General features: G+C 37.5%; 1 protein-coding gene across 1 annotated transcript in view; it reads right to left on the reverse strand.

Annotated features, from left to right (window-relative positions):
* The window catches only part of LOC114508400 (disintegrin and metalloproteinase domain-containing protein 5-like), a 67,761-nt gene that overhangs the window by 10,128 nt on the left and 30,981 nt on the right, over positions 1-26,652 (reverse strand). Inside the window, exons 7-8 of the mRNA XM_036011102.1 lie at positions 24,887-24,982; positions 9,948-10,146 (exon numbers count right to left, since the gene is read on the reverse strand). Of these exons, the coding sequence (XP_035866995.1) occupies positions 9,948-10,146; positions 24,887-24,982 (295 nt within the window). The remainder of the gene's footprint in view (positions 1-9,947; positions 10,147-24,886; positions 24,983-26,652) is intronic.

Raw genomic sequence — 26,652 nt, forward strand, 5'->3', positions numbered from 1 at the left:
TACTCCATACATATTCAGGGTGCTACAAAACAGTCAAAATAGCTGTGTGAGCAGAATCCACCATAATCAGCCTTTTCTCTTTTGAAAAGACCTGCTCTCGAACTCACCTGATGATTAGCTTCTGTTGGCTTTACTCCAATCAAAATACTGTTTTGATTAAATCTAATTTAAACTTGACAATTCTCCCAAATTCTATATGGGGCCAAGATTGGGATGGTAGAAAGTGTAAGGGGGTAGAGGAACAGAAATATAATAATCCAGTAACATCTCAATGCATTAAAAACATCAAACTTGATTGCCAGGAAAGTCCATAATGAACAAAACACTAAATTTTAGGTAGGGACAGGTTGTTGCTGTATGAAACCCTGCTCTACAGTGCCATTTTAACAACCTTTCCAATCCACCCACAGTTTCCTCCAGTGTGAGAGGAAGCATGTCAGAAAGCCACCACTCTGAGCAACCCAACATCCTCAACAGTGGCCTTTTCAGCTCAACTTTTGAGGCTCAGGATGGTAAGAATTTCTTCATTGTTTTGACACCCAAGGTCCACTGCCCTGGCAGACTTACTCCTGGCCAGAATTTACTTCTCCTACCAAAATTATGCCTGCTGTAGTTATATCACCCGTTTTCCTGGGGCCTGAGAAATTTAAGCATATAGGTATCAACTTTCCTGTTCTTGCCTACATTTGGCAGGCTTCAAAATGGGGTCACCACAAAACCCAAGTGAACAAAGAAAGACAAAGATCAGAAGTTTGGCACACTTTAAGACAGAAATTTAATACTCTTACAGCAGCACTTAAGTCAACGGGGTTCCCTGAACCCTGAGGGTGGAAGTTCCTTGACAGACTATGCCAACATCTGGTCACATCAGCAGTGGCAATGACCTGCTGTGGGTGGGGATGGTCTTGAAGGAGATTCTGAGAAGGTAGTGAGGTCAAGAGAATGCATTTTTTTTACCTGATAGGGCCAAGTAAAGGTCAATAACTGAGGGGTTTCATTTGTTTTGCAGGGGGTACTGCTGTTTGGTTTGTTTCCTACGTGGCAAGAAGACTCTCTAGAAGTAAGGCATTAATTTTGTGTACTTTCATATACGTGTTCACCTTCATTGTTAATCCCTCGTATTTTGTAATTCACAGTCTTTCCCACCACATTTTATTACCAGAAGCAGGGCTGCAGTAAAGGTAGGCAGGTATTTGTGTTTCTGTTTATGGGTAAGGGAACCCAGTGCCCTGCACTTTGTGACATTGATGTCAATGCTCGAGAATATTACAAGCAGCTATTCCTAAGTCTGACCAGCAGCTGAAGTATAAAATATAGTGAAAATATAGCATCTTAGTTCCCTGTGATTATATATATGAGACAGGGAGAGAAAAGGTCTAATTCCATAAAATGCTCCCATGTATAAATACGCCAAGTGCCACGTATCACTGTTACGTCTAATGAGCTTGGGAATGGCAAAATATAATAAAACGGGCTCTGGCTGGTGGGCAGAGGGTCTGATAAATACATCTCCCAGTGTAAAATAGCAGCTGCAGCCAAATGGAGGCCTACACTTGGGTGCCCAGGCTGAAGCTATGAAACTCAGTAGCACTGTTGATGGGAATGTAAACTGGGGCGGCTACTATGGAAAACAGTATGGAGGTTCCTCAAAAACTTAAAAATAGGAATAAATAGATCCAGAAATTCCACTTCTGGGTATATATTCAAAAGAATTGAAATCAGAATCTCAAAGAAACAGCTGCACCCCCATGTTCATTGCAGCCTGATTCACAATATGCAAGGTATGTAAACAATGTTAAGTGTCCACCAACAGCTTCATGTAAAAGACACAATAGAATAGAATTCAGCTGTGAAAAGAATGAATTCCTGATATTCAAAGTGCTAAAAAGGAAAAAAACTGCCAACAAAGAATACTATCCTGGTCAAAACTACTCTTCAAAAATTAAGGAGACATACAATCAAAAGCTGAAGGAGTTCATAACCAGTAGACCTCCTTACACAAAATGCTGAAGTGAGTGACATCAGCCTTGTGGTGGCATGGATAGCCCTCCTTTCAAAAAGTCCACATGTATTTATTATATATTTGGTCTATTTTATATGTTCAAAAAAGAACAGAAGATAGGAAAAAAGTTTCCTAGCTTCAAGAAATTAAAAATTTAGATGTAAATACAGAAAACACAATGTTAAAAGAGTAAAACATTACTAGCTGATGGGCTTCAGAATAAGCACATAAGACAATGAAGCTTTTAACATTTTTAGCTGGGTTATTTTAAAGAATCTTAGAGATAGTTTCTAAATATCAAATGAATTAGGTATTTTGTTTGGTTTTCTAGATTTCTTACTGTGTTAAAATATACATAGTACGAAGTTTACCATCTAAAGCATTTTAAGTGTACAGCTCAGTGGTGTTAAATACATTCACAATGCTGTGGAGCCATCACTACTATCTATTCCATTACTCTTTTCATCTTTTAAAACTGAAACTCCATACCTACTTAACAATGACTCCTCCTACCCCCTTCCCCAAGCCACTTGCAACTGCCATTCTACTTGCTGTGACTATGATTTTGACTATGCGAAGTACCTCATATCAGTGACATCACACAGTGTTTCCCTTTTCGTGACTAACTTATTTCATTTCACATAATGTCCTCAAGGTTCATCCATGATGTAGCATAAGCAAAATTTCCACCTTCTGAAGGCTGAGTAATAGTTTGATATATTTTTTTGTTTACATGTATATGTCACATTTTGCTTTATCCATTTATCTGTCAATGCACCTTTGGGTTGCTTCCAAGTTTTTGCTCTTGTGAATAATGCTCTCGACACACGTATACAAATATCTTTTACAGACATTACTTTCAGTTTGCAGGGTACATACCAGAAAAAGAATTACTGGGTCATATGCTAATTCTATTTTTAATTCTCTAAGAAGCCTCCACAGTATTTTCAACAGTGGATGTACCATTTCATATTCCCACCACCAAGGTACATGGGTTCCCATACCTTGACATCCTCACCAACACGTCATTTTTGGTTTGTTTTTTTAAATAGTAGCTATCGTAATGGGTGTGAGGTAGTATGTTATTGTAGTTTTGATTTTCATTTCTTAATTATTAGTAATGTTGAACTTCTTTTCATGTGCTTATTGGCAATTTCTATATTTTCTTCTTTTTTAAGATTTTATTTATTTATTTTTAGAGAGGGAAGGGAGGGAGATAGAGAAAGAGAGAGAGAGAAACATCAATGTGCGGTTGCTGGGGGTTATGGCCTACAACCCAGGCATGTACCCTGGCTGGGAATCGAACCTGGGACTCTTCGGTTCCCAGCCCACACTCAATCCACTGAGCTATGCCAGCCAGGGCACAATTTCTATATTTTCTTTGAAGAAATGTCTATTCAAGTCTTTGCTCATTTTTTAATTGAGCTATTTGCTTTTTGTTGTTGAGTTTTAGGAGTTTTCTATATATTCTGAATATGAATTTCTCATCAGATATATGCTATGCAAATATTTCCTCCCAATGGAATTACAAAACAGCCAGAAAACAGTAAGATGACATTAGTAAGCCCTTACATTTGAGGCCAGATAATTTTTGTTGCAGGGAATGTTCTTTGCATTGTGGGACGTTTAACACCATCCTTGATTTTATCCACTAGAGACCAGTGTCAATTTCAAGCTGTGAAAATCAAAAATGTCTTCTAGCATTGTATCTAGTTAGCAAAGGCCAAGGATGCTTCAAGTATTCCACAATGCACAGGACAATCCCTCTCACCCCAACCTCCCACAACAAAGGAATGTCTGGGCCTAAATTATCAATAATTCTGAGGTTGAGAAACCTTGATATAACTGCTGAATGAGTACTCGCATACCTTCAGGAGCCACACAACTCAGTTTGGTGACAGATCTCCTTATTAACGTCTGTCACTTTAACTGGATTTTGACTTTCTAGAGGACAATCATCACCACCAAATTAATGACACAAAAACTTTAACATTTATTTTATTCCTAGAAGAGGGAGTTTCTTTAAGTTGAGAAATAACACTGAAGAACATGCTGTAGCTGCCAGGCTTTTACAGAAACAAAATTTGGTAAAGAACTTAGAAAAAGGTGGTACATTTCCACTTCAGGTATATTACTGATCTAATTTTTAAAAAGACATCATGCTTAAATTTAAGGTACTTTGCCATATATTTCTCTACTTTGGATGATATTGCTTCATGCAGAAGCTGTCTTTCAACATTATGCCACAAGCATATTTTGTCCAGAAACCAATAATTTGGTGGAATAAAGATTTGTACTAAGTCTGTGGGATAAGATTTTCCTTGGTTGTTGCTTATAAATCATAATATGTGGTTTTTACATTGGAAAGCTAATGCCTACCCCAGAATTACATAAAATTTTCCTCAAGACATTTCTAGTACCTTGTGTCTATGGCCTCCATAAATGACATAGTCAAAGAATTATAGGTAATTTATATTGAAATTCTGTGATGATTGGATGCAAATGTACTTTTTGTTAAAATTATTTCATTGATGTTCAAGTACAGTTGTCTGCAATAACCCCCCAGCACTCCCCTCCACCCCAGTCATCCCCACATCCCTACTTTGATTCCACCCCCCACCCTTGGTTTTGTCTATGTATCCTTTATAGTTGTTCGTGAAAAAATTCCATCCCTTTCCGCCCATTATCCTCTCTGACTTCCCTTTTGGTTACTGTTAGCCTGTTCTCAATTTCAGTGTCTTTGGATATATTTTGCTTGCTTCTTTGTTTTGTTGATTAAGTTCCATTTAAAGGTGACATCATATAGTATTTGTCTTTCACTGCCTGGATTATTTCATTTAGCATAATATTCTCCAGATCCATCCATGTTATCACAAAGGGAAGGGACTCTTTCTTTCTTTCTGCAGCATAGAATTCCATTGTGTAAATGTACCATAGTTCTCTGATCCACTCATTTACACATGGGTACTTAGGCTACTTCCAGCACTTGGCTATTGTAAATTGTGCTGCTAGGAACATGGGGGTGCATAGGTTCTTATGGATTGGTGTTTCAGGGGTCGTAGGGTATAATCCCAGCAGTGGAATTGCCAGGTCAAAAGACAGTTCCATTTTTAGTTTTCTGATGAAATTCCATACTGTTTTCCACAGTGGCTGCACCAGTTTGCATTCCCACTGTGTACTAAGGTTCCCATTTACTCACATCCTCTCCAACATGTCCCGTTTGTTGATTTGTTTATGATGTCCATTCTCACAGGTGTGAAGAGGTATCTCACTGCAGTTTTAGTTTGCATCTTTCTGATGTCTAGTGATGCTGAGCATCTTTTCATATGTCTCTGGGCCCTCTGTATGTCCTCCTTGAAGAAGTGTCTGTTCAAGTCTTTTGCCCATTTTTTAATTGGATTCTTTGTCTTCCTGGAGTGGACTCATGTGAGTTCTTTATATTGTGGAGATCAAACCCTTTTCCAAGGTATCATTGGCAAATATGTCTTCCCATACAGTCAGTTCTCTTTTCACTTTAATGCTGTTTTCTTTAGCCACACAGAAGACTTTTATTTTTATGAGGTCCCATTTCTTTACTCTTTCCTTTATGTCCCTTGCTCTAGGGGACATATCGGTGAAAATACTGCTGCATGGAATATTTGAGATTTTCCTGCCTGTGTTCTCCTCTATAACTCATATGGTGTCATGACTTTTATATTTAAGCCTTTTACCCAACCTGAATTTATTTTTGTGAGTGGTGTAAGTTGGTGCTTGAGTTTCATTTATTTGTATATAGCTGTCCAGATCTCCCAACACCATTTGTTGAAGAGGCTATTTTTACTCTATTTTATACTTCTGCCCCCTTTGTCCAATATTAACTGACCATAGAGACTTGGGTTTATTTCCGGGTTCTCTGTTCTGTTCCGTTGATCTATGTGCCTGTTTTATGCCAGTACCAGGCTGTTTTGATTACAGTGGCCTTGTACTAAAGTTTGATATAAGGTATTGTGATCACTTCTACTTTGTTCTTCTTTCTTAAAATTGCTGCAGCTATTCAGGGTCATTTATGACTCCATATGAATTCCTGAAATGTTTGTTCTACATCTGTGAAATATGTCATTGGTACTTTAATAGGGATTACACTGAATCTATAAATTGCTTTGGAAAGTTTGGACATTTTGATGATGTTAATTCTTCCAGTCCATGAACATGGCACATGCTTCACTTTGTTTGTGTCTTCCTTAATTTCTTTCTTCAGTGTCCTGTAGTTTTCTGAGTACAGGTATTTTACCTCCTTAGTTGGGTTTATTCTGAGGTACTTTATTTTTCTTGCTGCTATATCAAATGGGATTTTTTTTTCTGGTTTCTATCTCTGATGTTTCATTGTTGGTGTATAAAAATGCCTTTGATTTCTGAATATTGACTTTGTATCCCACTGTTTTGCCAAATTCACCTATTAGGTCAAGCAGTGTTTTGGTGGTGTCTATAGGATTTTCTATGTACACAATCATGTCATCTGCAAACAATGACAGTTTTGTTTCCTCCTTTCCAATTTGGATGCCTTTTATTTCGTTTTCTTGTCTGATTGCTGGCTAGGACTTCCAGTGCTATGTTGATTAGGAGTGGTGAAAGCAGACATCCTTCTCTTGTTCCTGATCTTAGTGGGAAAGCTTTTAGTTTTTGCCCATTGAGTCTGATGTTGGCTGTAGGTCTCTCATCTATGGCCTTTATTATGTTCAGGAATGCTCCCTCTATTCCCACTTGGCTGAGTGTTTATATCATAAATGGGTTCTGTACCTTATCAAATGCTTTTTCTGCATCTATTGATATGATCATGTGATTTTTGTCTTTCCTTTTGTTTATGTGTATTACATTTATTGATATGCAAATATTGTATCATACTTGCATCCCTGGATCAATGATGAATTCTACTTGATCATTGTGTAAGATCTTTTTAATGTATTGCTGGATGTGTTTTCCAATATTTTGTTAAGAACTTTTAATGAGCATCTGTGTTCATCAGCAATATTGGCCTGTAATTTTCTTTCTTTGTTGTGTCTTTATCTGGTTTTGAGATTAGGATGATGCTGGCTTCATAAAAAGAGTATGGGAGTCTTCCATCTTCTTGAATTTTTTTAAATAATCTGTGGAGGGTACGGGTTAGCTCTGCCTCAAATGCTTTGTAAAATTACCTGTGAAACCATCTGGTCCAGGGCTTTTGTGGGTGTCAGGAGGTGTTTTTTTTTGTTTTGTTTTGTTTTTACTGCTTCAATTTTGTCTGCTGTCATTGGTCTGTTCAGGCTTTCTGCTTCTTCTTCCTTGATTTTTGGAAGATTATATTTTTCTAGAAATTTGTCCATTTCACCTAGGTTTTCAAATTTCTTGGCATTACTATAGTTCTTCATAGGAATTTCTTATAGTCCTTTGTATTTCTGTTGTATCAGTTGTAATATCTCCTCTTTCATTTCTGACTGTCTTGATTTGGGTCCTCTCTCTTTTTTTTTCTTGATGTGTCTGCTGAAAGGCTTGTCAATTTTGTTTGTCTTTCAGAGAACCAGCTCCTGGATTTGTTGATCCTTAGAATTGTGCTTTTAGTCTCTATGTTGTTTAATTCTGCTCTGATCTTGGTTGTTTCCTTCCTTCTGCTTGCTCTGGGCTGTCTTTGTTGTTGTTCTCCGAGTTCTTGTAGGTGTAGGGATAGGATGTTTATTTGAAATGTTTCTAACTTTTTAGGTAGGCCTGTATCATAATGAACTTCCCTCTCAGGACTACCTATGCTGTGTCCCATAAGTTTTGGATTGTTGTGAGTTCATATTCATTTGTTACTAGGAATTTTTTATTTCTTCCTTGATCTCATTCTTAACCTATTCATTGTTTAATAGCATGCTTCAATCTCCATGAATTTGAGTGTTTTTGAGTTTTTTCCTTGAGGTTGGTCAGTTTAGTCCCTTGTGATCAGAGGAAATGCTTGACATGATTTGTTTTCTTGAATTTGTTGAGACTTGTTTTGTGTCCTATCATATGGTCTATCTTTAAAAATGTTCCATGTGCATTTGAAAAGGATGTGTATTTTGATTCTTTGGGATGAAAGCATATATATATATATATATATATATATATCAGTTAAGTTCATTTGATTTAGGACATTGTTGGATGCTACAATATCTCTGTTGATATTTTGTTTGGAAGACTTATCCATTTTTGACAGTGAGGTGTTGAAATCCCCTACTCTAATTGTGTTGCTGTCAATATCTTCCTTGCTGTCCTCCAAGATTTTCTTTACATATTTGGGTGCTCCTCTGTTGGGTACATATATATTTACAATGTTTATGTCTTCTTGATGGATTGTTCCCTTGAGTATTATGAAGTGAACTTCTGGGTCTCTTTTTATGGTCCTTTTTTTGAAGTCTATTTTGTCTGATATGAGTATTGGTACCCTGGCTTTTTTTCCCTGTCCATTTGCTTGGAATATTTGTTTCCAGCTCTTCACTTTCAGTCTGTGTAGGTCTTTTGTTCTGAGTTGGGTCTCTTGTAGGCAGCATATGTGTGGGTCATGCTTTCTTATCCATTCAGCTATTCTATGTCTTTTTAATCTATTTATATTTCAGGTTATTATTGATAGGTACTTATTCATTGGCATTTTACTTCCTTCATACCTGTTTTCCTCCCTCTCTCACTCTTTTCTTTCCTTTTCTTAAAGCAGTCCACTTAGTCTCTTGCAGAGCTGGTGGAGGAGGTGTATTCTTTGAGACTTCTTTTATGAGGACAAATTTTCAGCAGCTGCCTATGGTCTCTAAGCTCTGCTGGAAGCTTCAGAAAAATGGGACTATGTTTCAAAAATAAGTACAACAGTTGCCTGACGGCCAGGCCCAGACTTATCCTGTCCTAGATGCAGTACCACAAGTGATCACTTGGATGGATAGACATTCATTCAAAATCAAGATACTTTAGATGTTATACTTTCCTCCAAAAAGAAAGTTGTACTATTTTAAGAGACGATTATTGTACTTAGTCACATACAGCTTCTCACAGAGGGCTTTAAAATACTAATACTAAAGAAACTGCTAATACTAAAGAAACATTAAATAAGAAAAATTACCTAGGTAAAATATACACCTAGGTAACTAACATCTCACTATCTAACATTAAAAATATCTGTCCAGCACAGAGATTTATTTTCCTGGTTTTACATGGGGAAAGGTTGAATCTGGAACATACTTTTCTGTTTTTCCTGATTTTACTTGTAATTTATTGTTACCCTCAATTATGTCTTAAATACTATCCTAATGCAACTAGTGTCTTGACAGATGGCACAACTATGATTCTATAGAAACAAGAACAAAATTATAATTACCAAAACCTCTATCTCATCTCCTTCTTAAATTCCTGGCATTCACATTGATCTAGACAATACTTAGAATTTTCTCTTATGACCTAAGGAAGGCATAAAGAAAGGACTAAGAATAAAAAATGTCTCTCTCAAAGGAAATAAACTGCATATGTGCAGGAAAATGTATAGTGTTTCAATAAAACTAATGGCCCACACATATATAGGAAGCTATCAAGCTGGACTAGACTAGTGAAAGCCCTCACTCTTCAGCAAGTCTCCTTGTACAGATCCCGTCCTGAAGTGCACACAATCAGTGACTAGCCCTGCTTTGTTCTAGTAAAAACTTTTTTTTCACTTAAGTCTAAACCACACTCCATCACTTCGAATTCTATATAACATTTTGAGAAGCTACATTTCTACTGGAGGGTTCTTCCACTTGCAAATAAGAATTCCATATAAATTCACAGGAGATTTTCTGTTTGTTTTACATAATCAAGAAAGTTTTATTTCCTTTAATAATAATATATGTTAGGCAAGACTTCCCTCATTAAGAAATTTCACCTACATTTTTGTTCTGTAGAATCGAAGAACAGACCTAGAATAATTTAGAAACTAAAAAGAAAATATGGCCATTACCTTTTCCAATTAAAGTTTTACACTGTTTATCAAATGTCCGACATCTTCCTTCAAAACAGTGGGCTTCACCTGAATGACAACTTTGTCCATTGCGTGCAAAAGTGTCAGGCACACAGTGTGGGGCATACCCATTGCAATAGTCAGTAAAGTCACATTCTGCATCAATTGCTTTCCTGCAAAGTGTGCCACCTGGTTTTAACTAGAAGGGAAAAGAAACAAGATTACATATCAATGATACTCAAGTTTTCTTTTCCTTCAGGCTTTGAATTTCCATCCAATTTTTTCTAAGCTGCCAAGATCAATGAAGAAATTCTTCTTAACTACCTAAGCACTGCATTGACTTTACTGTGCAAAAATGAGTGGGTAATGCTTCCAAGAGATATAATAAACTCAAAGATAGTCAGACCTCCATAATTATGAAAAAGAAAGAAAGAAGGTAGAGCTAAGGAATTAATATAAAAATTACTTATAACCCATCATGGCTATGCTCAGATATACAGCCTTTGGTTTCTCCATATGCCATCCTTAAAGCAGATATCAGCAACCATTTATAAACCAAAAAAAATGTATACCATAATCATTTACAAAAAAGTTTGTAGGTTTTTAAAAAAGAAAATTTAAGGAATAGGAAGTTCATTTCATATATCACATTGCAAACAACTGTAAATAAAGTAACTTCTCGAATTAAAGTAACTTCTTCAGTACTTACTCTTTAGCTGATAGCTTCCAGAGTTCCTTTTCTGTATGCCTGCTTTGGTCAAGAAACATAGAGCTTTCCCTACAGAAAATCCTTTCTTCAGTTCAAACTCCAATTTCTTATGGCTATCATCATTATCCTATGCAAACTAAATCAAATTTGTTGAAGATCTCCAAGGTCCTAGAGGCCCAGTTTATATAAAACTCACACATATCTGCTCCCCCAGAACAAGTTTTCTGTATACTCTTTCTCATGTTTTCAACATGTACTTGCTACCTGTACAAATTTCCAAGTGATGGATAAAAAGACAAAACACGACACATAATGGGTTGAACAATCAAATCAAAACCAGTGATCAGAATTGTGGGTAGAGGAAAAATATATATAAATACAATGAAAAAGTGTTAACACGTGTTTCTTGAGAATATGTTTCCTTTTGTAAACATGCATATGTGGCAATTTTAAAGTTATTTTAATTTAATTTGCTATTAAAACTTAATTTTTTACATCAGTTTATGTATCACAGAAAATATGAGGGGAAGGTATGAAGATTTCCCTTATAACCCCTGCCCCACACATGCAAAGCTTGTGCCATTATCACCCTCTCCAACTAGAGTGGTATATTTGTTACAAATGATGAACCCACATTGGTGCATTGTAGAGGGTAAGAATAACAGTTTTGCTTTACCCACATCACCCCTCCTGCAAGGTGCCACAGCAGAAGCCCAATGGAGACCCTCTTGGGCTTGTGATTTCTCCAACAGGGATAGTGGAAGTAATACGAGAGGCTGGTTTCCCCAGCCTTTGAGACATTGTCCAAGAGCTACATTATTGTACTGCCCCACCCAGAACAATCAGGAAATTGGCACAGTTGGACACTCTGGGGACACCTAGGAATGGGGAAAAGGAATGGGGTCTCACAACAACCAGTGTGTAGATTGCAATGGTCAACCACATATCCTGTTAACGTGCTCAGGATGCCACCAAGAGCCCTAGTCGTGAACCAATAGGATCCCCTCGAGTGAGGATACCCACAAGTAGCCAACAAACGCCCCCAGCACTCCACATACCCTAGAGCTGGCACCCACTCTCCCCAGCCAGTGGTACACATAGGCCACCAACAGTATACACAATCCTGCACTCAACACATGGATATCAGCAGCTGGCTTGACTCTCCTGAATGGAGAAAAGTTAGACAACCTTGAACGCTTCAGGGCACTGCCTTAGTGGAAGCAAATGGGAGCCTCTCTGCCTCTGGACTAGTTTGGGGGGATTGAGAGAAGGCATTCAATCCTAATTTCTCCACAATGATGGAATAAGATAAATGGAGTAAACATACACATAGAAAAGATCTGAGAGACCTCCCAAAACCTTCTGGGCTGACTTGATGACTGGCTTCTTAATCATCTTAATCTTCTTAATCATCTTAAGCTCAGTGGGATATAAGAAGGAACAGATAAACAAATAAATAAAAATCAGGAAAACAATACATGAATAAAATGAGAAGTTTAATAGAGAAATGGTGTTTCAAAAGAACCAAACAGAAATTCTGTGTCTAAATAATAAAATTACTGACTAAACTGAAAAATTCCATATAAAGACCTTCAAGAGTACAGATGATCAAGTAGAAGAAACAATGAACTTAGAAACAATCATTTGAAATTATCCATTCAGAGAACCAGAAAAATTAAAAAAGGAAAATCTTCAGTACTTGTGAGATACCATCAAAAGAAACACTATACACATTATGGGAGTCCCAGAAGGAGCAAGGAAAGAAAAGGGACCAGAAGCTTATTTAAAGAAATAATGACAGAAAAATTTCCCAAATCTGGGAAAGGAAATGTACACAAAGCCAAAAGAACTCTAAATAGATTAAACATAGGGAGGTATTCAAAAGACACATTACAAATAAACTGTCAAAAGTCAACCACAAAGAGAACATTTTGAAAGCAATAAAAGTAATTATTGTATGAATGGGAACCCACATAAGAGTATAAGTAGATCACTCAGAAAATCTTTGCTGGCCAAGAGAGAGTGAGATGACATTTTCTAAGTGCCAAAAGGAAAATCACTTTCCAACTAGTAATACTATACCTAGCAAAGATGCCCTTCAGAAATTAAGAAAAGATAAGACTTCCACAGAAAAACAAAAGCTGAAGGAGTTCATTGCCACTAGACCTGTCTTTAAAAAATGCTAATGAGAGTTCTTCAAATCAAAGTAAAAAGATGCTGATTATCAATATGAAAGTATAAAAATCATCTGTGAGGAATGGTGCAGCCACTGTGGAAAACCGTATGAAGGTTCCTCAAAAAATTAAAAATGGAACTGTCTTTTGACTCAGTGCTTCCACTTCTTGGTATATATCTGGAAAAACCCAAAGCACTATTTTAAAAGTATGTATGCACCCCTATGTTCATTGCAGCATTCTTTACAATAGCTAAGATTGGAACTAACCCAAGTGCCCATCAATAGATGAGTAGATAAAAAAGAAGAATTTTTATAAAAGAGTAAAACACCACCACCAGGGCCACCACTAATGGCAGAAAGCCACAACAACTGCAACAGTTTGCTCTGCATTGATTTCACTTGCCTGCTCACAAGCTGAAGCTTTCAGGGTAGAATGTCCATTTGAAGAGCTAACTCTGCAGGAGCATACCTTGGACCCAGAGACTGTGGCCATAGAGGGCCACCATTTATTCATGTTCTTCAGCAACAACAGACAATGGCAATAATGCTATTACCATTACTAACCGGCACATTATAAAATACACCAATAACTTAAAAGTTTCTTGTTTTCTGGTGACCCAATTTTTTTAAAAAAAGCTTCTTTAGACTACTTGTAATAAAAATAGCTAAGATTTACAAAAACAGTAAATAAATAAAAATACAAATCATTGGTAATGTTAAGTATAGTGAAATTCAGAGTACTCCAACACTGTAATATGTTGGCATGGAAATCACCTTAAATCTAATGTAAAATTTATAAGACAAAAGTATTAAAAATAACTGTAGCTGCAATTACTTGTTCATGGATACAAAATATGCAAACATATTAAAATACAATATCAATAGTATAAAAAATGGGGAGAAGTAAAGGTATAGAGTTTTTGTATGAGATCAAAGCTAAGTTATCAGCTTAAAACAGACTATTATAACCTTAAAGTGTTCAGTATAATCTTTGTAGTAATCATAAAGAAAATACAGGTGGTTGATACACAAAGATAAAGATAAATGACTCAAAGCATATCACCATAAAAATATCAGCAAACAACATTTGACAATAATAGAGAAAAATGAGATAAAAGAACTAAAAAAATGAACAATACGGCAAAAGCACACTTTCCTTGTCAATAATTACTTTAAAAGTAAGATCCAACCATATGCTATCTGCAAGAAACTCACTTAAGCATTCAGGAAATGCAGAGACTAAAAATGAAGGGATAGAAGAATGAAGATATGGAAAAATGCAATTGGCAATCAGAAAGAGCAGGGAGGGCTACCTTTATGTCAGATAAAATACACTTTAGGTCAAAAACTGTCACATGAGTAAAGAAGGTTATTATATAATGAAAGAGGTTAATTCATCAGGGGGATATAACAATTATAAATATATTATGCACTCAATATCAGAATAACTAATATACAAAGCAAATATAGTAATAATTGAAGAAATAGTCACCAAAAACTACAACAGTAATAAATAGAGATGATAAAAACAATAGAAAACACCATTGAAAGTAAGAGCTATTATTTTGAAAAGATAAAACTGACAAATCTTTAGCTGGGCTAGAAAAAGGAGAAACCAAACTAAGTTATAAATAAAGGAGGTGATGTTACAACAGATATCACAGAAATTTAAAATGTCATTAGAGGTTATAATCATATTCAAACAAACTGCATAACCTAGAAGAAACACATCAATTCCTAGAAACAAACTAACAAAATTAAATCATAAAAAATAGAAAATCAGAATAAACCAGTAATGATTAAGGAGACTGAATGAGTTATCAAAAACCTGGCAACAAAGAAAAGCCCAAGATGAGATACATCAGGTAATTAGATTATCAGGTAAATTCTAACAAACATTTAAGAAATAATGCCAATTCTTCTCAATTTCTTAAAAAAAAAAAAAACAGAAGAAAAACAATCACTTAGAAATTCATTTTAGAAGGTCAGATTGACCCTGATACCAAAGTCAGACAGAACATTACAAGAAAATGAAACTATACACCAATGCAGTAGCTTGACCTGATGAACAAGCCTGATGAACATAGATAGGTACAAAAATTCTCAACAAAATACTAGCAAGTCAAATTCAACTGCACAGTAATAGGATCATACACCATGATAAAGGGGGATTTTATCCTTAGGATGCAAGGATGTTTGAACACACACAAATCAATAAATGTTATATATCACTTTAATAGACTGAAGGATAAAAATATGATCATCTTAATAGATGAAGAAAAAGCATTTGACAAAATTCAGCATATTTTATGATAATATATCAACCATTTTTACACAGAAGGAATGCATCTCAACATAATAAAGGTTACATATGACAAATCCATAACTAACATCACAAGGGTGCCCTCTCTTACCACTTCAATTGAACTTAGTACTAAAGTCCTAGTCAGAGCAACTAGGCAAGAAAAAAAAAAGGCATCCAAATTGGAAAGTAAAAATTCAACACATCTCTGTTGAAGGTGACAGTACTGTAGATATAGAAAACCCAAGGAGACTGGAAGGTGGCAGCCAAGTAGGTGGAAGCTGAGCCCACTTGCTCATGCCCCCAACACATATTTTTGGCTGATCTTCCAACAAGTGACCTAAACAATCAACAGAACCTCAGGTGATGTGAAGAAGAAATTCATGTGTGCAGATGACATAATCTTATATGCAGAATATCCTAAAGAAGCCACCAAAAATCAGAACTGAGAAAAAATTCAGTAAAGTCACAGGATATAAAATCAGACTATAAAAATATCTGCATTTCTACACATATACAACAAAATGTACGGAGAAGAGATTTTTTTCCTTTTTTAAAAATTACTTTGTTATTGTTCAATTACAGTTGTCTGCATTTTTCTCCCCACCACTCCCCTGCCACCCCAGCCAAACCCACCTCCCTCCCTTGCTTCCACACTCCCCCTTGGTTTTGTTCATGTGTCCTTTATAGTAGTTCCTGAAAACCCTTCTCCCCACTATCCCCTCCCTCTGACTATTGTTAGATTGTTCTTAATTTCAATGTCTCTGGTTATATTTTGTTTGTATTTTTGTTTTGTTGATTAAGTTCCAGTTAAAAGTGAGATCTTATGGTATTTGTCCCTCACCACCTGACTTATTTCACTTAGCACAGTGCTCTCTAGATCCATCCATGCTGTTGCAAAGGGTAGGAGCTCCTTTCTTTCTGCTGTGTAGAATTCCATTGTGTAAATGTACCATAGTTTTTTGATCCACTCATTTACTCATAGGCACTTAGATTGCTTCTAGCACTTGACTATTATAAATTGTGCTGCTAGGAACATTGGAGTGCATAGGTTCTCTTGGACTGATGTTTCAGGGCTCTTTGGTGATAATCCCCACAGTGGAATTGCCAGGTCAAGAGGCAGTTCCATTTTCAGTTTTCTGAGGAAATGCCATACTGTTTTCCACAATGGCTGCACCAGTCTGCAATCCCACCAACAGAGCATGAGGGTTACCTTTTCTCCACATCCTCTCCAACACTTGTTTGTTGCTTTGTTTATGATGGCCATTCTGACCGGTGTGAAGTGGTATCTCATTGTGGTTTTAATTTGCATCTCTCTGATGGCTAGTGATGCTGAGCATCTTTTCATGTCTCTGGACCCTCTGTATGTCCTCCTTGGAGAAGTGTCTGTTCAAGTCTTTTGCCTGTTTTTAATTGGGATTTTTGCCTTCCTGGAGTGGAGTTGTGTGAGTTCTTTATATATTTTGGAGATCAAACTCTTGTCAGAGTATCATTGGCAAATATGTTTTCCCATATATGTGGTTCTCTTTTCATTTTAATGCTGTTTTCTTTAGCTGTGCAGAAGCTTTTTATTTTGATGAGGTCCCATTTGTTTACTCTTTCCTTTATGTCCCTTGCTCTAGGGGACATATCGGTGAAAATACTGCTGCATGGAATATTTGAGATTTTCCTGCCTGTGTTCTCCTCTATAACTCATATGGTGTCATGACTTTTATATTTAAACCTTTTACCCAACTTGAATTTATTTTTGTGAGTGGTGTAAGTTGGTGCTTGAGTTTCATTTATTTGTATATAGCTGTCCAGATCTCCCAACACCATTTGTTGAAGAGGCTATTTTTACTCCATTTTATGCTTCTGCCCCTTGTCCAATACTAATTGACCATAGAGACTTGGGTTTATTTCCAGGTTCTCTGTTCTGTTCCATTGATCTATGTGCCTGTTTTATGCCAGTACCAGGCTGTTTTGATTACAGCAGACTTATACTAAAGTTTGATATAAGGTATTGTGATCACTTCTACTTTGTTCTTCTTTCTTAAAATTGCTGCAGCTATTCAGGGTCATTTATGACTCCATATAAATTCCTGAAATGTTTGTTCTACATCTGTGAAATATGTCATTGGTACTTTAATAGGGATTACACTGAATCTATAAATTGCTTTGGAAAGTTTGGACATTTTGATGATGTTAATTCTTCCAGTCCATGAACATGGCACATGCTTCACTTTGTTTGTGTCTTCCTTAATTTCTTTCTTCAGTGTCCTGTAGTTTTCTGAGTACAGGTATTTTACCTCCTTAGTTGGGTTTATTCTGAGGTACTTTATTTTTCTTGCTGCTATATCAAATGGGATTTTTTTCTGGTTTCTATCTCTGATGTTTCATTGTTGGTGTACAAAAATGCCTTTGATTTCTGAATATTGACTTTGTATCCCACTGTTTTGCCAAATTCACCTATTAGGTCAAGCAGTGTTTTGGTGGTGTCTATAGGATTTTCTATGTACACAATCATGTCATCTGCAAACAATGACAGTTTTGTTTCCTCCTTTCCAATTTGGATGCCTTTTATTTCTTTTTCTTGTCTGATTGCTGGCTAGGACTTCCAGTGCTATGTTGATTAGGAGTGGTGAAAGCAGACATCCTTCTCTTGTTCCTGATCTTAGTGGGAAAGCTTTTAGTTTTTGCCCATTGAGTCTCTGATGTTGGCTGTAGGTCTCTCATCTACGGCCTTTATTATGTTCAGGAATGCTCCCTCTATTCCCACTTGGCTGAGTGTTTATATCATAAATGGGTTCTGTACCTTATCAAATGCTTTTTCTGCATCTATTGATATGATCATGTGATTTTTGTCTTTCCTTTTGTTTATGTGTATTACATTTATTGATATGCAAATATTGTATCATACTTGCATCCCTGGATCAATGATGAATTCTACTTGATCATTGTGTAAGATCTTTTTAATGTATTGCTGGATGTGTTTTTCAATATTTTGTTAAGAACTTTTAATGAGCATCTGTGTTCATCAGCAATATTGGCCTGTAATTTTCTTTCTTTGTTGTGTCTTTATCTGGTTTTGAGATTAGGATGATGCTGGCTTCATAAAAAGAGTATGGGAGTCTTCCATCTTCTTGAATTTTTTTAAATAATCTGTGCAGGGTATGGGTTAGCTCTGCCTCAAATGCTTTGTAAAATTTTCCTGTGAAACCATCTGCTCCAGGGCTTTTGTGGGTGTCAGGAGGTGTTTTTTTTGTTTTGTTTTGTTTTTTACTGCTTCAATTTTGTCTGCTGTCATTGGTCTGTTCAGGCTTTCTGCTTCTTCTTCCTTGATTTTTGGAAGATTATATTTTTCTAGAAATTTGTCCATTTCACCTAGGTTTTCAAATTTCTTGGCATTACTATAGTTCTTCATAGGAATTTCTTACAGTCCTTTGTATTTCTGTTATATCAGCTATAATCTCTCCTCTTTCATTTCTGACTGTCTTGATTTGGGTCCTCTCTCTTTTTTTTTCTTGATGTTTCTGCTTAAAGGCTTGTCCATTTTGTTTATCTTTCAGAGAACCAGCTCCTGGATTTATTGATCCTTAGAATTGTGCTTTTAGTCTCTATGTTGTTTAATTCTGCTCTGATCTTGGTTGTTTCCTTCCTTCTGCTTGCTCTGGGCTGTCTTTGTTGTTGTTCCTCCAGCTCTTGTAGGTGTAGGGATAGGTTGTTTATTTGAAATGTTTCTAACTTTTTTAGGTAGGCCTGTATCACTATGAACTTCCCTCTCAGGACTACCTTTGCTGTGTCCCATAAGTTTTGGATTGTTGTGAGTTCATATTCATTTGTTACTAGGAATTTTTTATTTCTTCCTTGATCTCATTCTTGACCCATTCATTGCTTAATAGCATGCTTCAATCTCCATGAATTTGAGTGTTTTTGAGTTTTTTCCTTGAGGTTGGTCAGTTTAGTCCCTTGTGATCAGAGGAAATGCTTAATGTAATTTCAGTTTTCTTGAATTTGTTGAGGCTTGTTTTGTGTCCTACCATGTGGTCTATCTTTGATAATGTTCCATGTGCATTTGAAAAGAATGTGTATTTTGCTTCTTTGGGATGGAGGGCTCTCTATATATCATTGAAGTCTATATCATTTAGGGCATTGTTCAATGCTGCAATATTTTTGTTGATATTTTGTTTGGAAGATCTGTCCATTTTTGACAGTGTTAAATCCCCTACTCCAATTGTGTTGCTGTCAATATCTTCCTTGCTGTCCTCCAAGATTTTCTTTACATATTTGGGTGCTCCTATGTTGGGTGCATATATATTCACAATGTTTTTGTCTTCTTGATGGATTGTTCCCTTCAGTATTATGAAGTGAACTTCTGGGTCTCTTTTTATGGTCCTTTTTTTGAAGTCTATTTTCTCTGATATGGGTATTGGTACCCTGGCTTTTTTTCCCTGTCCATTTGCTTGGAACATTTGTTTCCAGCCCTTCACTTTCAGTCTGTGTAGGTCTTTTGTTCTGAGATGGGTCTCTTGTAGGCAGCATATGTGTGGGTCATGCTTTCTTATCCATCAGCTATTCTCTGTCTTTTGACTGGTGCATTTAATCAGTTTACATTTAAGGTTATTATTGGTAGGTACTTAATCATTGCCATTTTTTTGTACCTGTGTTGCTCTCTCTTTCACTGTTTTTCTCCTTGTTCTTAAAACAAATCCTTTAGCATCTCTTGCAGGTCTGGTTTGGAGGAGGTATAATCTTAGAGGCTTCTTTTGTCTGAGAAGCTCCTTATTTGGCCTTCCATTTTAATAGAGAGCCTTGCTGGATAATGTAGTCTTGGTTACAGGCTTCTGGTTCTCATTACTTGGAAAATTTCTTGCCATTCTCTTCTGGCTTGGAGCATTTCCATTGAGAAGTGAGCTGCTAGTCTTATCGGGGCTCCCTTGTATGTTACTTTCTGTTTTTTCTTGCTGCCTTTAGGATTCTCTCTTTATCTTGGAATTTTGCCATTTTAATTATTATGTGTTTGAAGAGGGCTTCTCTGGGTTCCTCTTGATTGGGACTGTCTTTGTTTCCTAGATTTGTGTGACTTTTTCTCTCATCAAATTAAGGAATTTTATCATCATTACTTTTTTAAACAAATTTTCTATCCCTTGCTGTTCTTCTTCTCCTTCTGGTATCCCTATTATATGGATATTATTATGTTTCATGTTGTCCTGCATTTCTCTTAACCCCTCCTCATTCTTTCTGATCCTCTTTTCCTTTTCATGCTCATTCTGGTTGTTATATTCTACCTTGTCCTCGAGCTCACTGATCCGATCCTCTGCTTCACTGAGACTGCTTTTGATTCCTCCTACTGTGTTCTTTCATTCAGAAATTGCATTCTTCATTTCCTCTTAGCCATTGTTGATAGTTTCTATTTCCTTTTTCATGTTGATATGGTTTGCAGTGAGTTCATTGTAGTTTCCCTGTAGTTTCTGGTAATTCTCTGTGAGTTCATTGATCTTCCTGATAATCACTGCTTTGAACTCAGTATCTGATAGTTGACTTGCCTCTCTTTTAGTTAGCATTCTTTCTGAAGCTTCCTCCTTTCCTTTCATTTGGGGATTGTTTCTCTGCCTTCTCATTGTTTGTGAGACTCTTCTTTTTAGCCTCTACTTCTTAAATTGACCTGTTCTGCCTCCATGAATTTCTGGTGTGAACTTCTATGGTAAAAGACCTGTGAGATTCAGTGGTGTAGACTCTTGGATCTCCTGAGCTTGCTGGTCTTGGGCTGTCATTTATGTTGGCTCTCTGTATGTCTTTGGGTTTTGATTGTTGTTGGGTCTTTCTTATGGAGTATCCTTCCCTCCAGCTGGTTACCTGAGGGTCACTCCACCCACCACCTCTTGTATTCTGTTGTGCAGGTGTGGGCAAGTTGCACTGAAGCTGGTTCTTCTGTGTGTACAAGGTTTTGAGGATTCTCTCTTGCTCTTGTTCAGTTGGTTGTTTTTAGTAATTTCTCCACCATTTACTTGTATTTCCAAATAGGTCCTGGGTGAGTTAGTGTGTCTTCCATTCCCTCCTTCACCTTCTTTGTTGTTATCTGTTGGTGGTTCCTTTGTTGGTGGGTTTCCTCTTCCAGCAGGTATCCTGGTGTTCACAGCTTCCACCTACTCTTTTTTGTGATAAGTTGGAGGGGCGAGGCAAAATGGTTTAAGACAGCAGGAGTGTATTCTATGATATTTAAAGTACCAACGCATAGAGAAGAGATAGTAGATCCTTTGTCTATGTATAGTGTTAGCCGTGATATTTCACCCAGCTAGCCACTTTTTAGAAAGGGTGGAAAGAAGATAAGACTCTTGTTGAGGGAAAGAGGATTGTGATTTGGATCTAGAAAGCAGTGAGCTTGTGGGAGGTCAGATAATAAGGTAAAATGAGAGTATGGATAGTAAATAGGTATAGTGTGTGAGAGAACAGAGTTAACCACAACAGTAATAAAATTCAGGAAACAGTGAAGTGGGCTAACATCTGGGAGGGGTGCTATTTAGTATTCACAATTCTATGGAATAGCAATTATTTACAATAGTAATGGAGCAACAATCATACGACAGAATCTGGATAACCAGAATAGGAAGTATAGGTCATAGAGTAGTGTGCTAAGGGAACACAAGTGAAGTAAAAGACAGTAAGTTAAAAATATGCTATGAAAGAGAGAACAATGGAAACCAGTCAAATAATGCAATTTAAACAGCCAAGTGAAGAAGACTAAACACAAAGAAGAGAAATACAAAAATACTAATGAAATGAAACATGTAAGAATAATGAAAAAATAATACAAATATAAAATAACTTGCAAGTTCTCTGGAGTAGCAAAATGAAATTTGTCTCACTGTCTCAGTTGTTGGGATGACCCCTCTTTGGGTCCAACTCTGGTCTTTTCACAGTTCCAGGTTTTATTTGTCTCAGTTGTTGGAATTTAAAAAGCAAAAAAAGAAGGAGGAGGGGGAGGAGGAGGGGGAAGGAAGGAGAGATATCAAGGGAAATTAAGAAAGAAGGAAAGAAGAAATAAAAAAGAGAGAAGGAAAGTAAGGAAGAAGGGATTAAAAGAAAAAAAAAAGCCTCTTGCTGGCTTCAATCTGGCCAAGGCAGTTCTGCTGGTTTTCCTGGCTGCAGCGAGCTGAAGGGGAATTAGTTTTGCTTTTCTCCCTTCCTGAGCTGCACTGGCCCAGCCTCCAGCCAGGTTCCTCAGTTCACTGCTGGGCCCCCAGTTCCCTTCTGTGCCCAGCCTAGGCCTTCAACCCACCAGTTGCACTGTCCTTGAGGTGCACCAGTTAGGGGCAACTCACACACCACCTTCTTGCTCTTTGCTGTCCTAGATGCAAGGGACTCGCAGCACCTCTTTAGACTAGTTCAGCACCACCACCCCCCACACTGAGTTAAGTCTTTCTGTAGATTTCTGGCTTCTTGAGCCCCGCAGTTCTCCTCTTCAGGGGCATCTTCACCCTCCTCTTAGAAAGCCAGTCAGCCCTGCAAGGCAGGGGTGCTGCTGTGGCTGCCCTTGCAGATTCTGGTGTGCGCCTCCTCTGCTGCTTCTCCGGGGGCACAGGCATTGGTTGTGTGGTGCCTCTGGGTTGCAGGGTCAGGCGTGCTCCATCTGGGGCCTGCAGGTGTGGTGGGACAGGCAGCCACCAGTCCCACAGGTTCGGGTGCACACTCTCCCTGGGGCTTCAGGTGTGAGTGCAGGGGTAGGGATGCAGGAGGCCAGGCAGCTGCTGCAGCCAGCATCCACAGTCTGTGAGTGCACACAGTCCCCATGTGTTTGCCACTTTGCCCTTATTCCCCTCCCTGCAACTTCAAGCAATGAGGTCTGTCCTAGTGCTGCTCAAATCCTGTTTGGCAGGGGAGGGAGCCATTGACCTGGCTCTCTCCCAAGAACCCTGGGGCAGACCAGGCAAATACCAGACCTGGGGCTGCAGCTGCCCTGGTCCCTTTGCTGGACCCAGGGACCTTATTGTCCTGAAGCACTCTCCTTACCATCTTATTTTTCAATGTCTTCTACAATTTTTGGTCTCCAATCTTCATATATGCTGGGATACTGTTGGCTGTTGGCTCTGTTCCTCAGAGATCAGCTCAAGAAGAGATTTTTTTTAAGTCCACTTATGATAGTATCAGAAAGGATGGAATACTTAGGGAATAGATTTAACCAAGAAGGTGAAAGACATGTCCATGAAAAACTTATAAGACATTGATGAAAAAATTGAGATACAAGTAAATGAAAAGATATTCTGTGTTCATGGATAGGAACAATTAACATCATTGTAATATCCATACTACCAAAGGTACCTCACAAAAATTAAAAATAGAACTACTACTATTGATCGGGGAATCCCATTTATAAGTATGTATCTGAAGGACATAAAATTTTCATGGGTTATGTGTACCTCCACGTTCACGCAGCATAATGCACAACAAACAACACATGGAAACAACTTAAGTGTTCATCAATGGATGCATATATTTGTAAAATGCAGTATATCTACACAATGGGATAATATCTGGTCATGAAAAAGAAGGAAATCCTGTCATTTATGACAACACAGATAAAACTTGAGGGTATTATTCTAAATGAAATAAGCCAGACAAGAGAAAGACAAATGCTTTACGATCTTGTGTGTGGAATACATTTTTTAAAAAAAGACACCCAAACTCACCAAAACAAAAAGTAGAATGGTAGTTCCCAGATGCAGCAAGATGGGGAAAATGGGAAGATGTTGGTCAAAGGTACAAATTTTCAACTATAAATGAATAATTCTGGGGGTCTAATGTACAGCATGGTGACTATAGTTAATAATAATGTATTATATATTTGAAGGTTGCTAAGACAGTAAATCTTAAATGTCCTCACTATATGAAGTGGTGGATGTGTTAACTAACTTTATGTGGTAATTACTTTGCAATATATACTTATACCAAAACATTAAATTTATATAGTGTTATAAGTCAACCATATCTCAAAAAAGCTGGGGGAAATTTTTTTAAAAAGATAAAAGCATACTGTTTCTCCAATCTACAGATGTTTGCCTTTAACCTTGTTCAGAAGTCCCTTCTTTCTTCCTATTTCCCTTTCCTTTCCTTTCATTCTTTTCCTTCCTTCCTTCCTTCCTTCCTTCTTTCCTTCTTAGGATTCCAGTGAATTGTACTGGATGTGCAACAATTACTGAGGAATTCTCTACTATAAAGGACACATGGACAAAACCAAGGCAGAGGGTGGACGCAAGGGAGGGAAGTGTGTTTGGCGGGGGTTGGGGGTGAGTGGTGGGGAGAAAATGCAGATAACTGTAATTGAACAACAATAAAGTAATAAAAAAACAGGAATTGAATGATTGCAACAATAATTGAATAAATTACAAAGGAATGGAGGACTTTATCAGAAGACAGTGAAGACAATTTAGGCAACAAATGAAACTAACCTAACTTTCTAAACTTATATGGGTAAGGTAGGGGGTTAGAAAATAGGACCATAAGGGGGTTGCTCCAGATGTATGTCAGTCATTGAGAAGTCTCAGTGGGTATCAGAAAGATTTGTGATGAGGTGAAGCCAGGAGAGAAGCATCGGGTATTATGTCCATGAGAGGTCTATAAATGATAGCTTGCCCAGTGGACTGAAGTGGGAAAATGGGTCCAATATTACCTGGATATAATACAATGAGAAGGGCAAAATATGTTTTCCATCTTCTATAAACAATAATGTCAAGAAATTAATTGTGAGCTATTATAAAATACAGATGGCCTCTTACCTTGCAATCATTTGTGCAGCATTCCCCAGAACCACACTGTTTCTCATGTTTCAATCTGCATGATGTAGCCTCACAGCAGGTTTTATGTGTGCAATTCTGTAAATAAATGTTGTTACTCAATCACATATGATTAGCTACCATCAAATAAAACTGTCACTCAGGATTTCTTTACAAAGTCTGAAGCTTTTCTTAAATTCTAAGTTTTAGTAATCCCATTCTTTATATGATTTTACAGAAATCAACATCTTATTAACTAGTTTATAAAAGGGTGTTGTTTCACTACATTCCATATAATCTGAGTAATATTAACATACTACTGTGAAACCAAAACCTTAGAGGAAATACTCACTACATACCTTGCTAACTACCATTCTCTTCAAATTTTTTCTTATATTCTTGCTTTTATAATTAATTGTATAAGCCAAATTTGTTCACAAGTAGAACTTCTTTGATGTGAAATTATCAAAAGCAACATTCTTCTCTCTCTGAAATGGCAAAATCCCCAAAATCACCCTAAAAAAGGTGGTCCCAGAAGTCAGGCTCATCTATTCAGACCTCTGATTTCACTGGGATGTTGGCCCTATAGATACTTGTATTTTATAAGATTCAGTGCTTCCAGTCCATCATTTCTACTTTTCAGTGGCAAGTTTATTCTAAATTATGTAGTCTATCAGTATCAGATGTTTTTTTCTGGGTGATGTCTTTTTTGTTACTTATAATTCTTATTACTCTTTTCAATGAACAGCTTGACCATAAGCTGTGGTACTATACTTTTAAAAAGTTATTTATGAGACCTAAGATGGCAGAGGAATAAATGGAAGCTACACTGACCTCCTCCCTGGACCAAACTGGAATTACAACTAAATTGAAGAGAAATCATCCTGAATACCCAACTGAATTCTACCTAGAGAAAAGCCTTATGGCCAAGGACAGACAGAACAAAACACACCACCAAAACGAGACTGGTAGGGACTATGAAGGAGGCATGAGAGGGCTTGCTGGGCTCCCATGGGCAGCAGCTTAAGTTCTGGAGGGATATTTTAGTGGCTGGGAGTTCCCCCAAGAAGAGTGAAATTTAAACCCCAAGCTGGGCTACCCAGCCTACAGCAACAGAGCCAGGAAAAAAACCAATAACACCCAGCTGTGAAAAGCAGCAGGGTTTCTGTCCATCAGGAAGATACAGTTGGATATGTAGAAGCCTCTTAAATGGACAACGCACAAAATTTTGTTTGCAGCCACTTACACTGGGCGCCAGCAGAGGGAGGGCAGAGTGGACTAGAGATGCATAAGAAAAGTCTGGTGTTGGTGGCTCTGGAGAGAGAACTGAAAGAACAGCCTCTTTGCTGAGATCATTTGCTGAGTCACTTTGCATATGGCACAGGCCATCTTTCCCAGGCACAACACTCTCCCTCTCCAAGTGGTATCAGCCTGAGGGGAAGCAAAAGTCCACTGGAATTACTCTGCTCCACCCTGTAGAGCTTAAGCCAGGTCACTGAGAAGTACATCTGGAGGTTATCTATATGATTAAATTTAACAATTAAGGTGGATCTCTGGGAGCTCTAAGACTTCAGTTGATCTGCCCCAGTGTCCAGGTGCTGGTAGAAGCCAGACATGGTGCACAGTCTAGCTCCTTCAGCAGACAAACAAGCCCAGCAGAGGGAGCCACAAGTTGTGGATTGCTGATAACTCCAAACAGGTTGCCCAGGGCCAGTCACAGGCAGTGTCTGACATAGGTCTGAACAAGCCACTTTGCAGATGTATCTAAT

Source organism: Phyllostomus discolor, chromosome 11 (assembly GCF_004126475.2).
Source record: "Phyllostomus discolor isolate MPI-MPIP mPhyDis1 chromosome 11, mPhyDis1.pri.v3, whole genome shotgun sequence".
Classification (NCBI taxonomy): Eukaryota; Metazoa; Chordata; class Mammalia; order Chiroptera; family Phyllostomidae; genus Phyllostomus; species Phyllostomus discolor.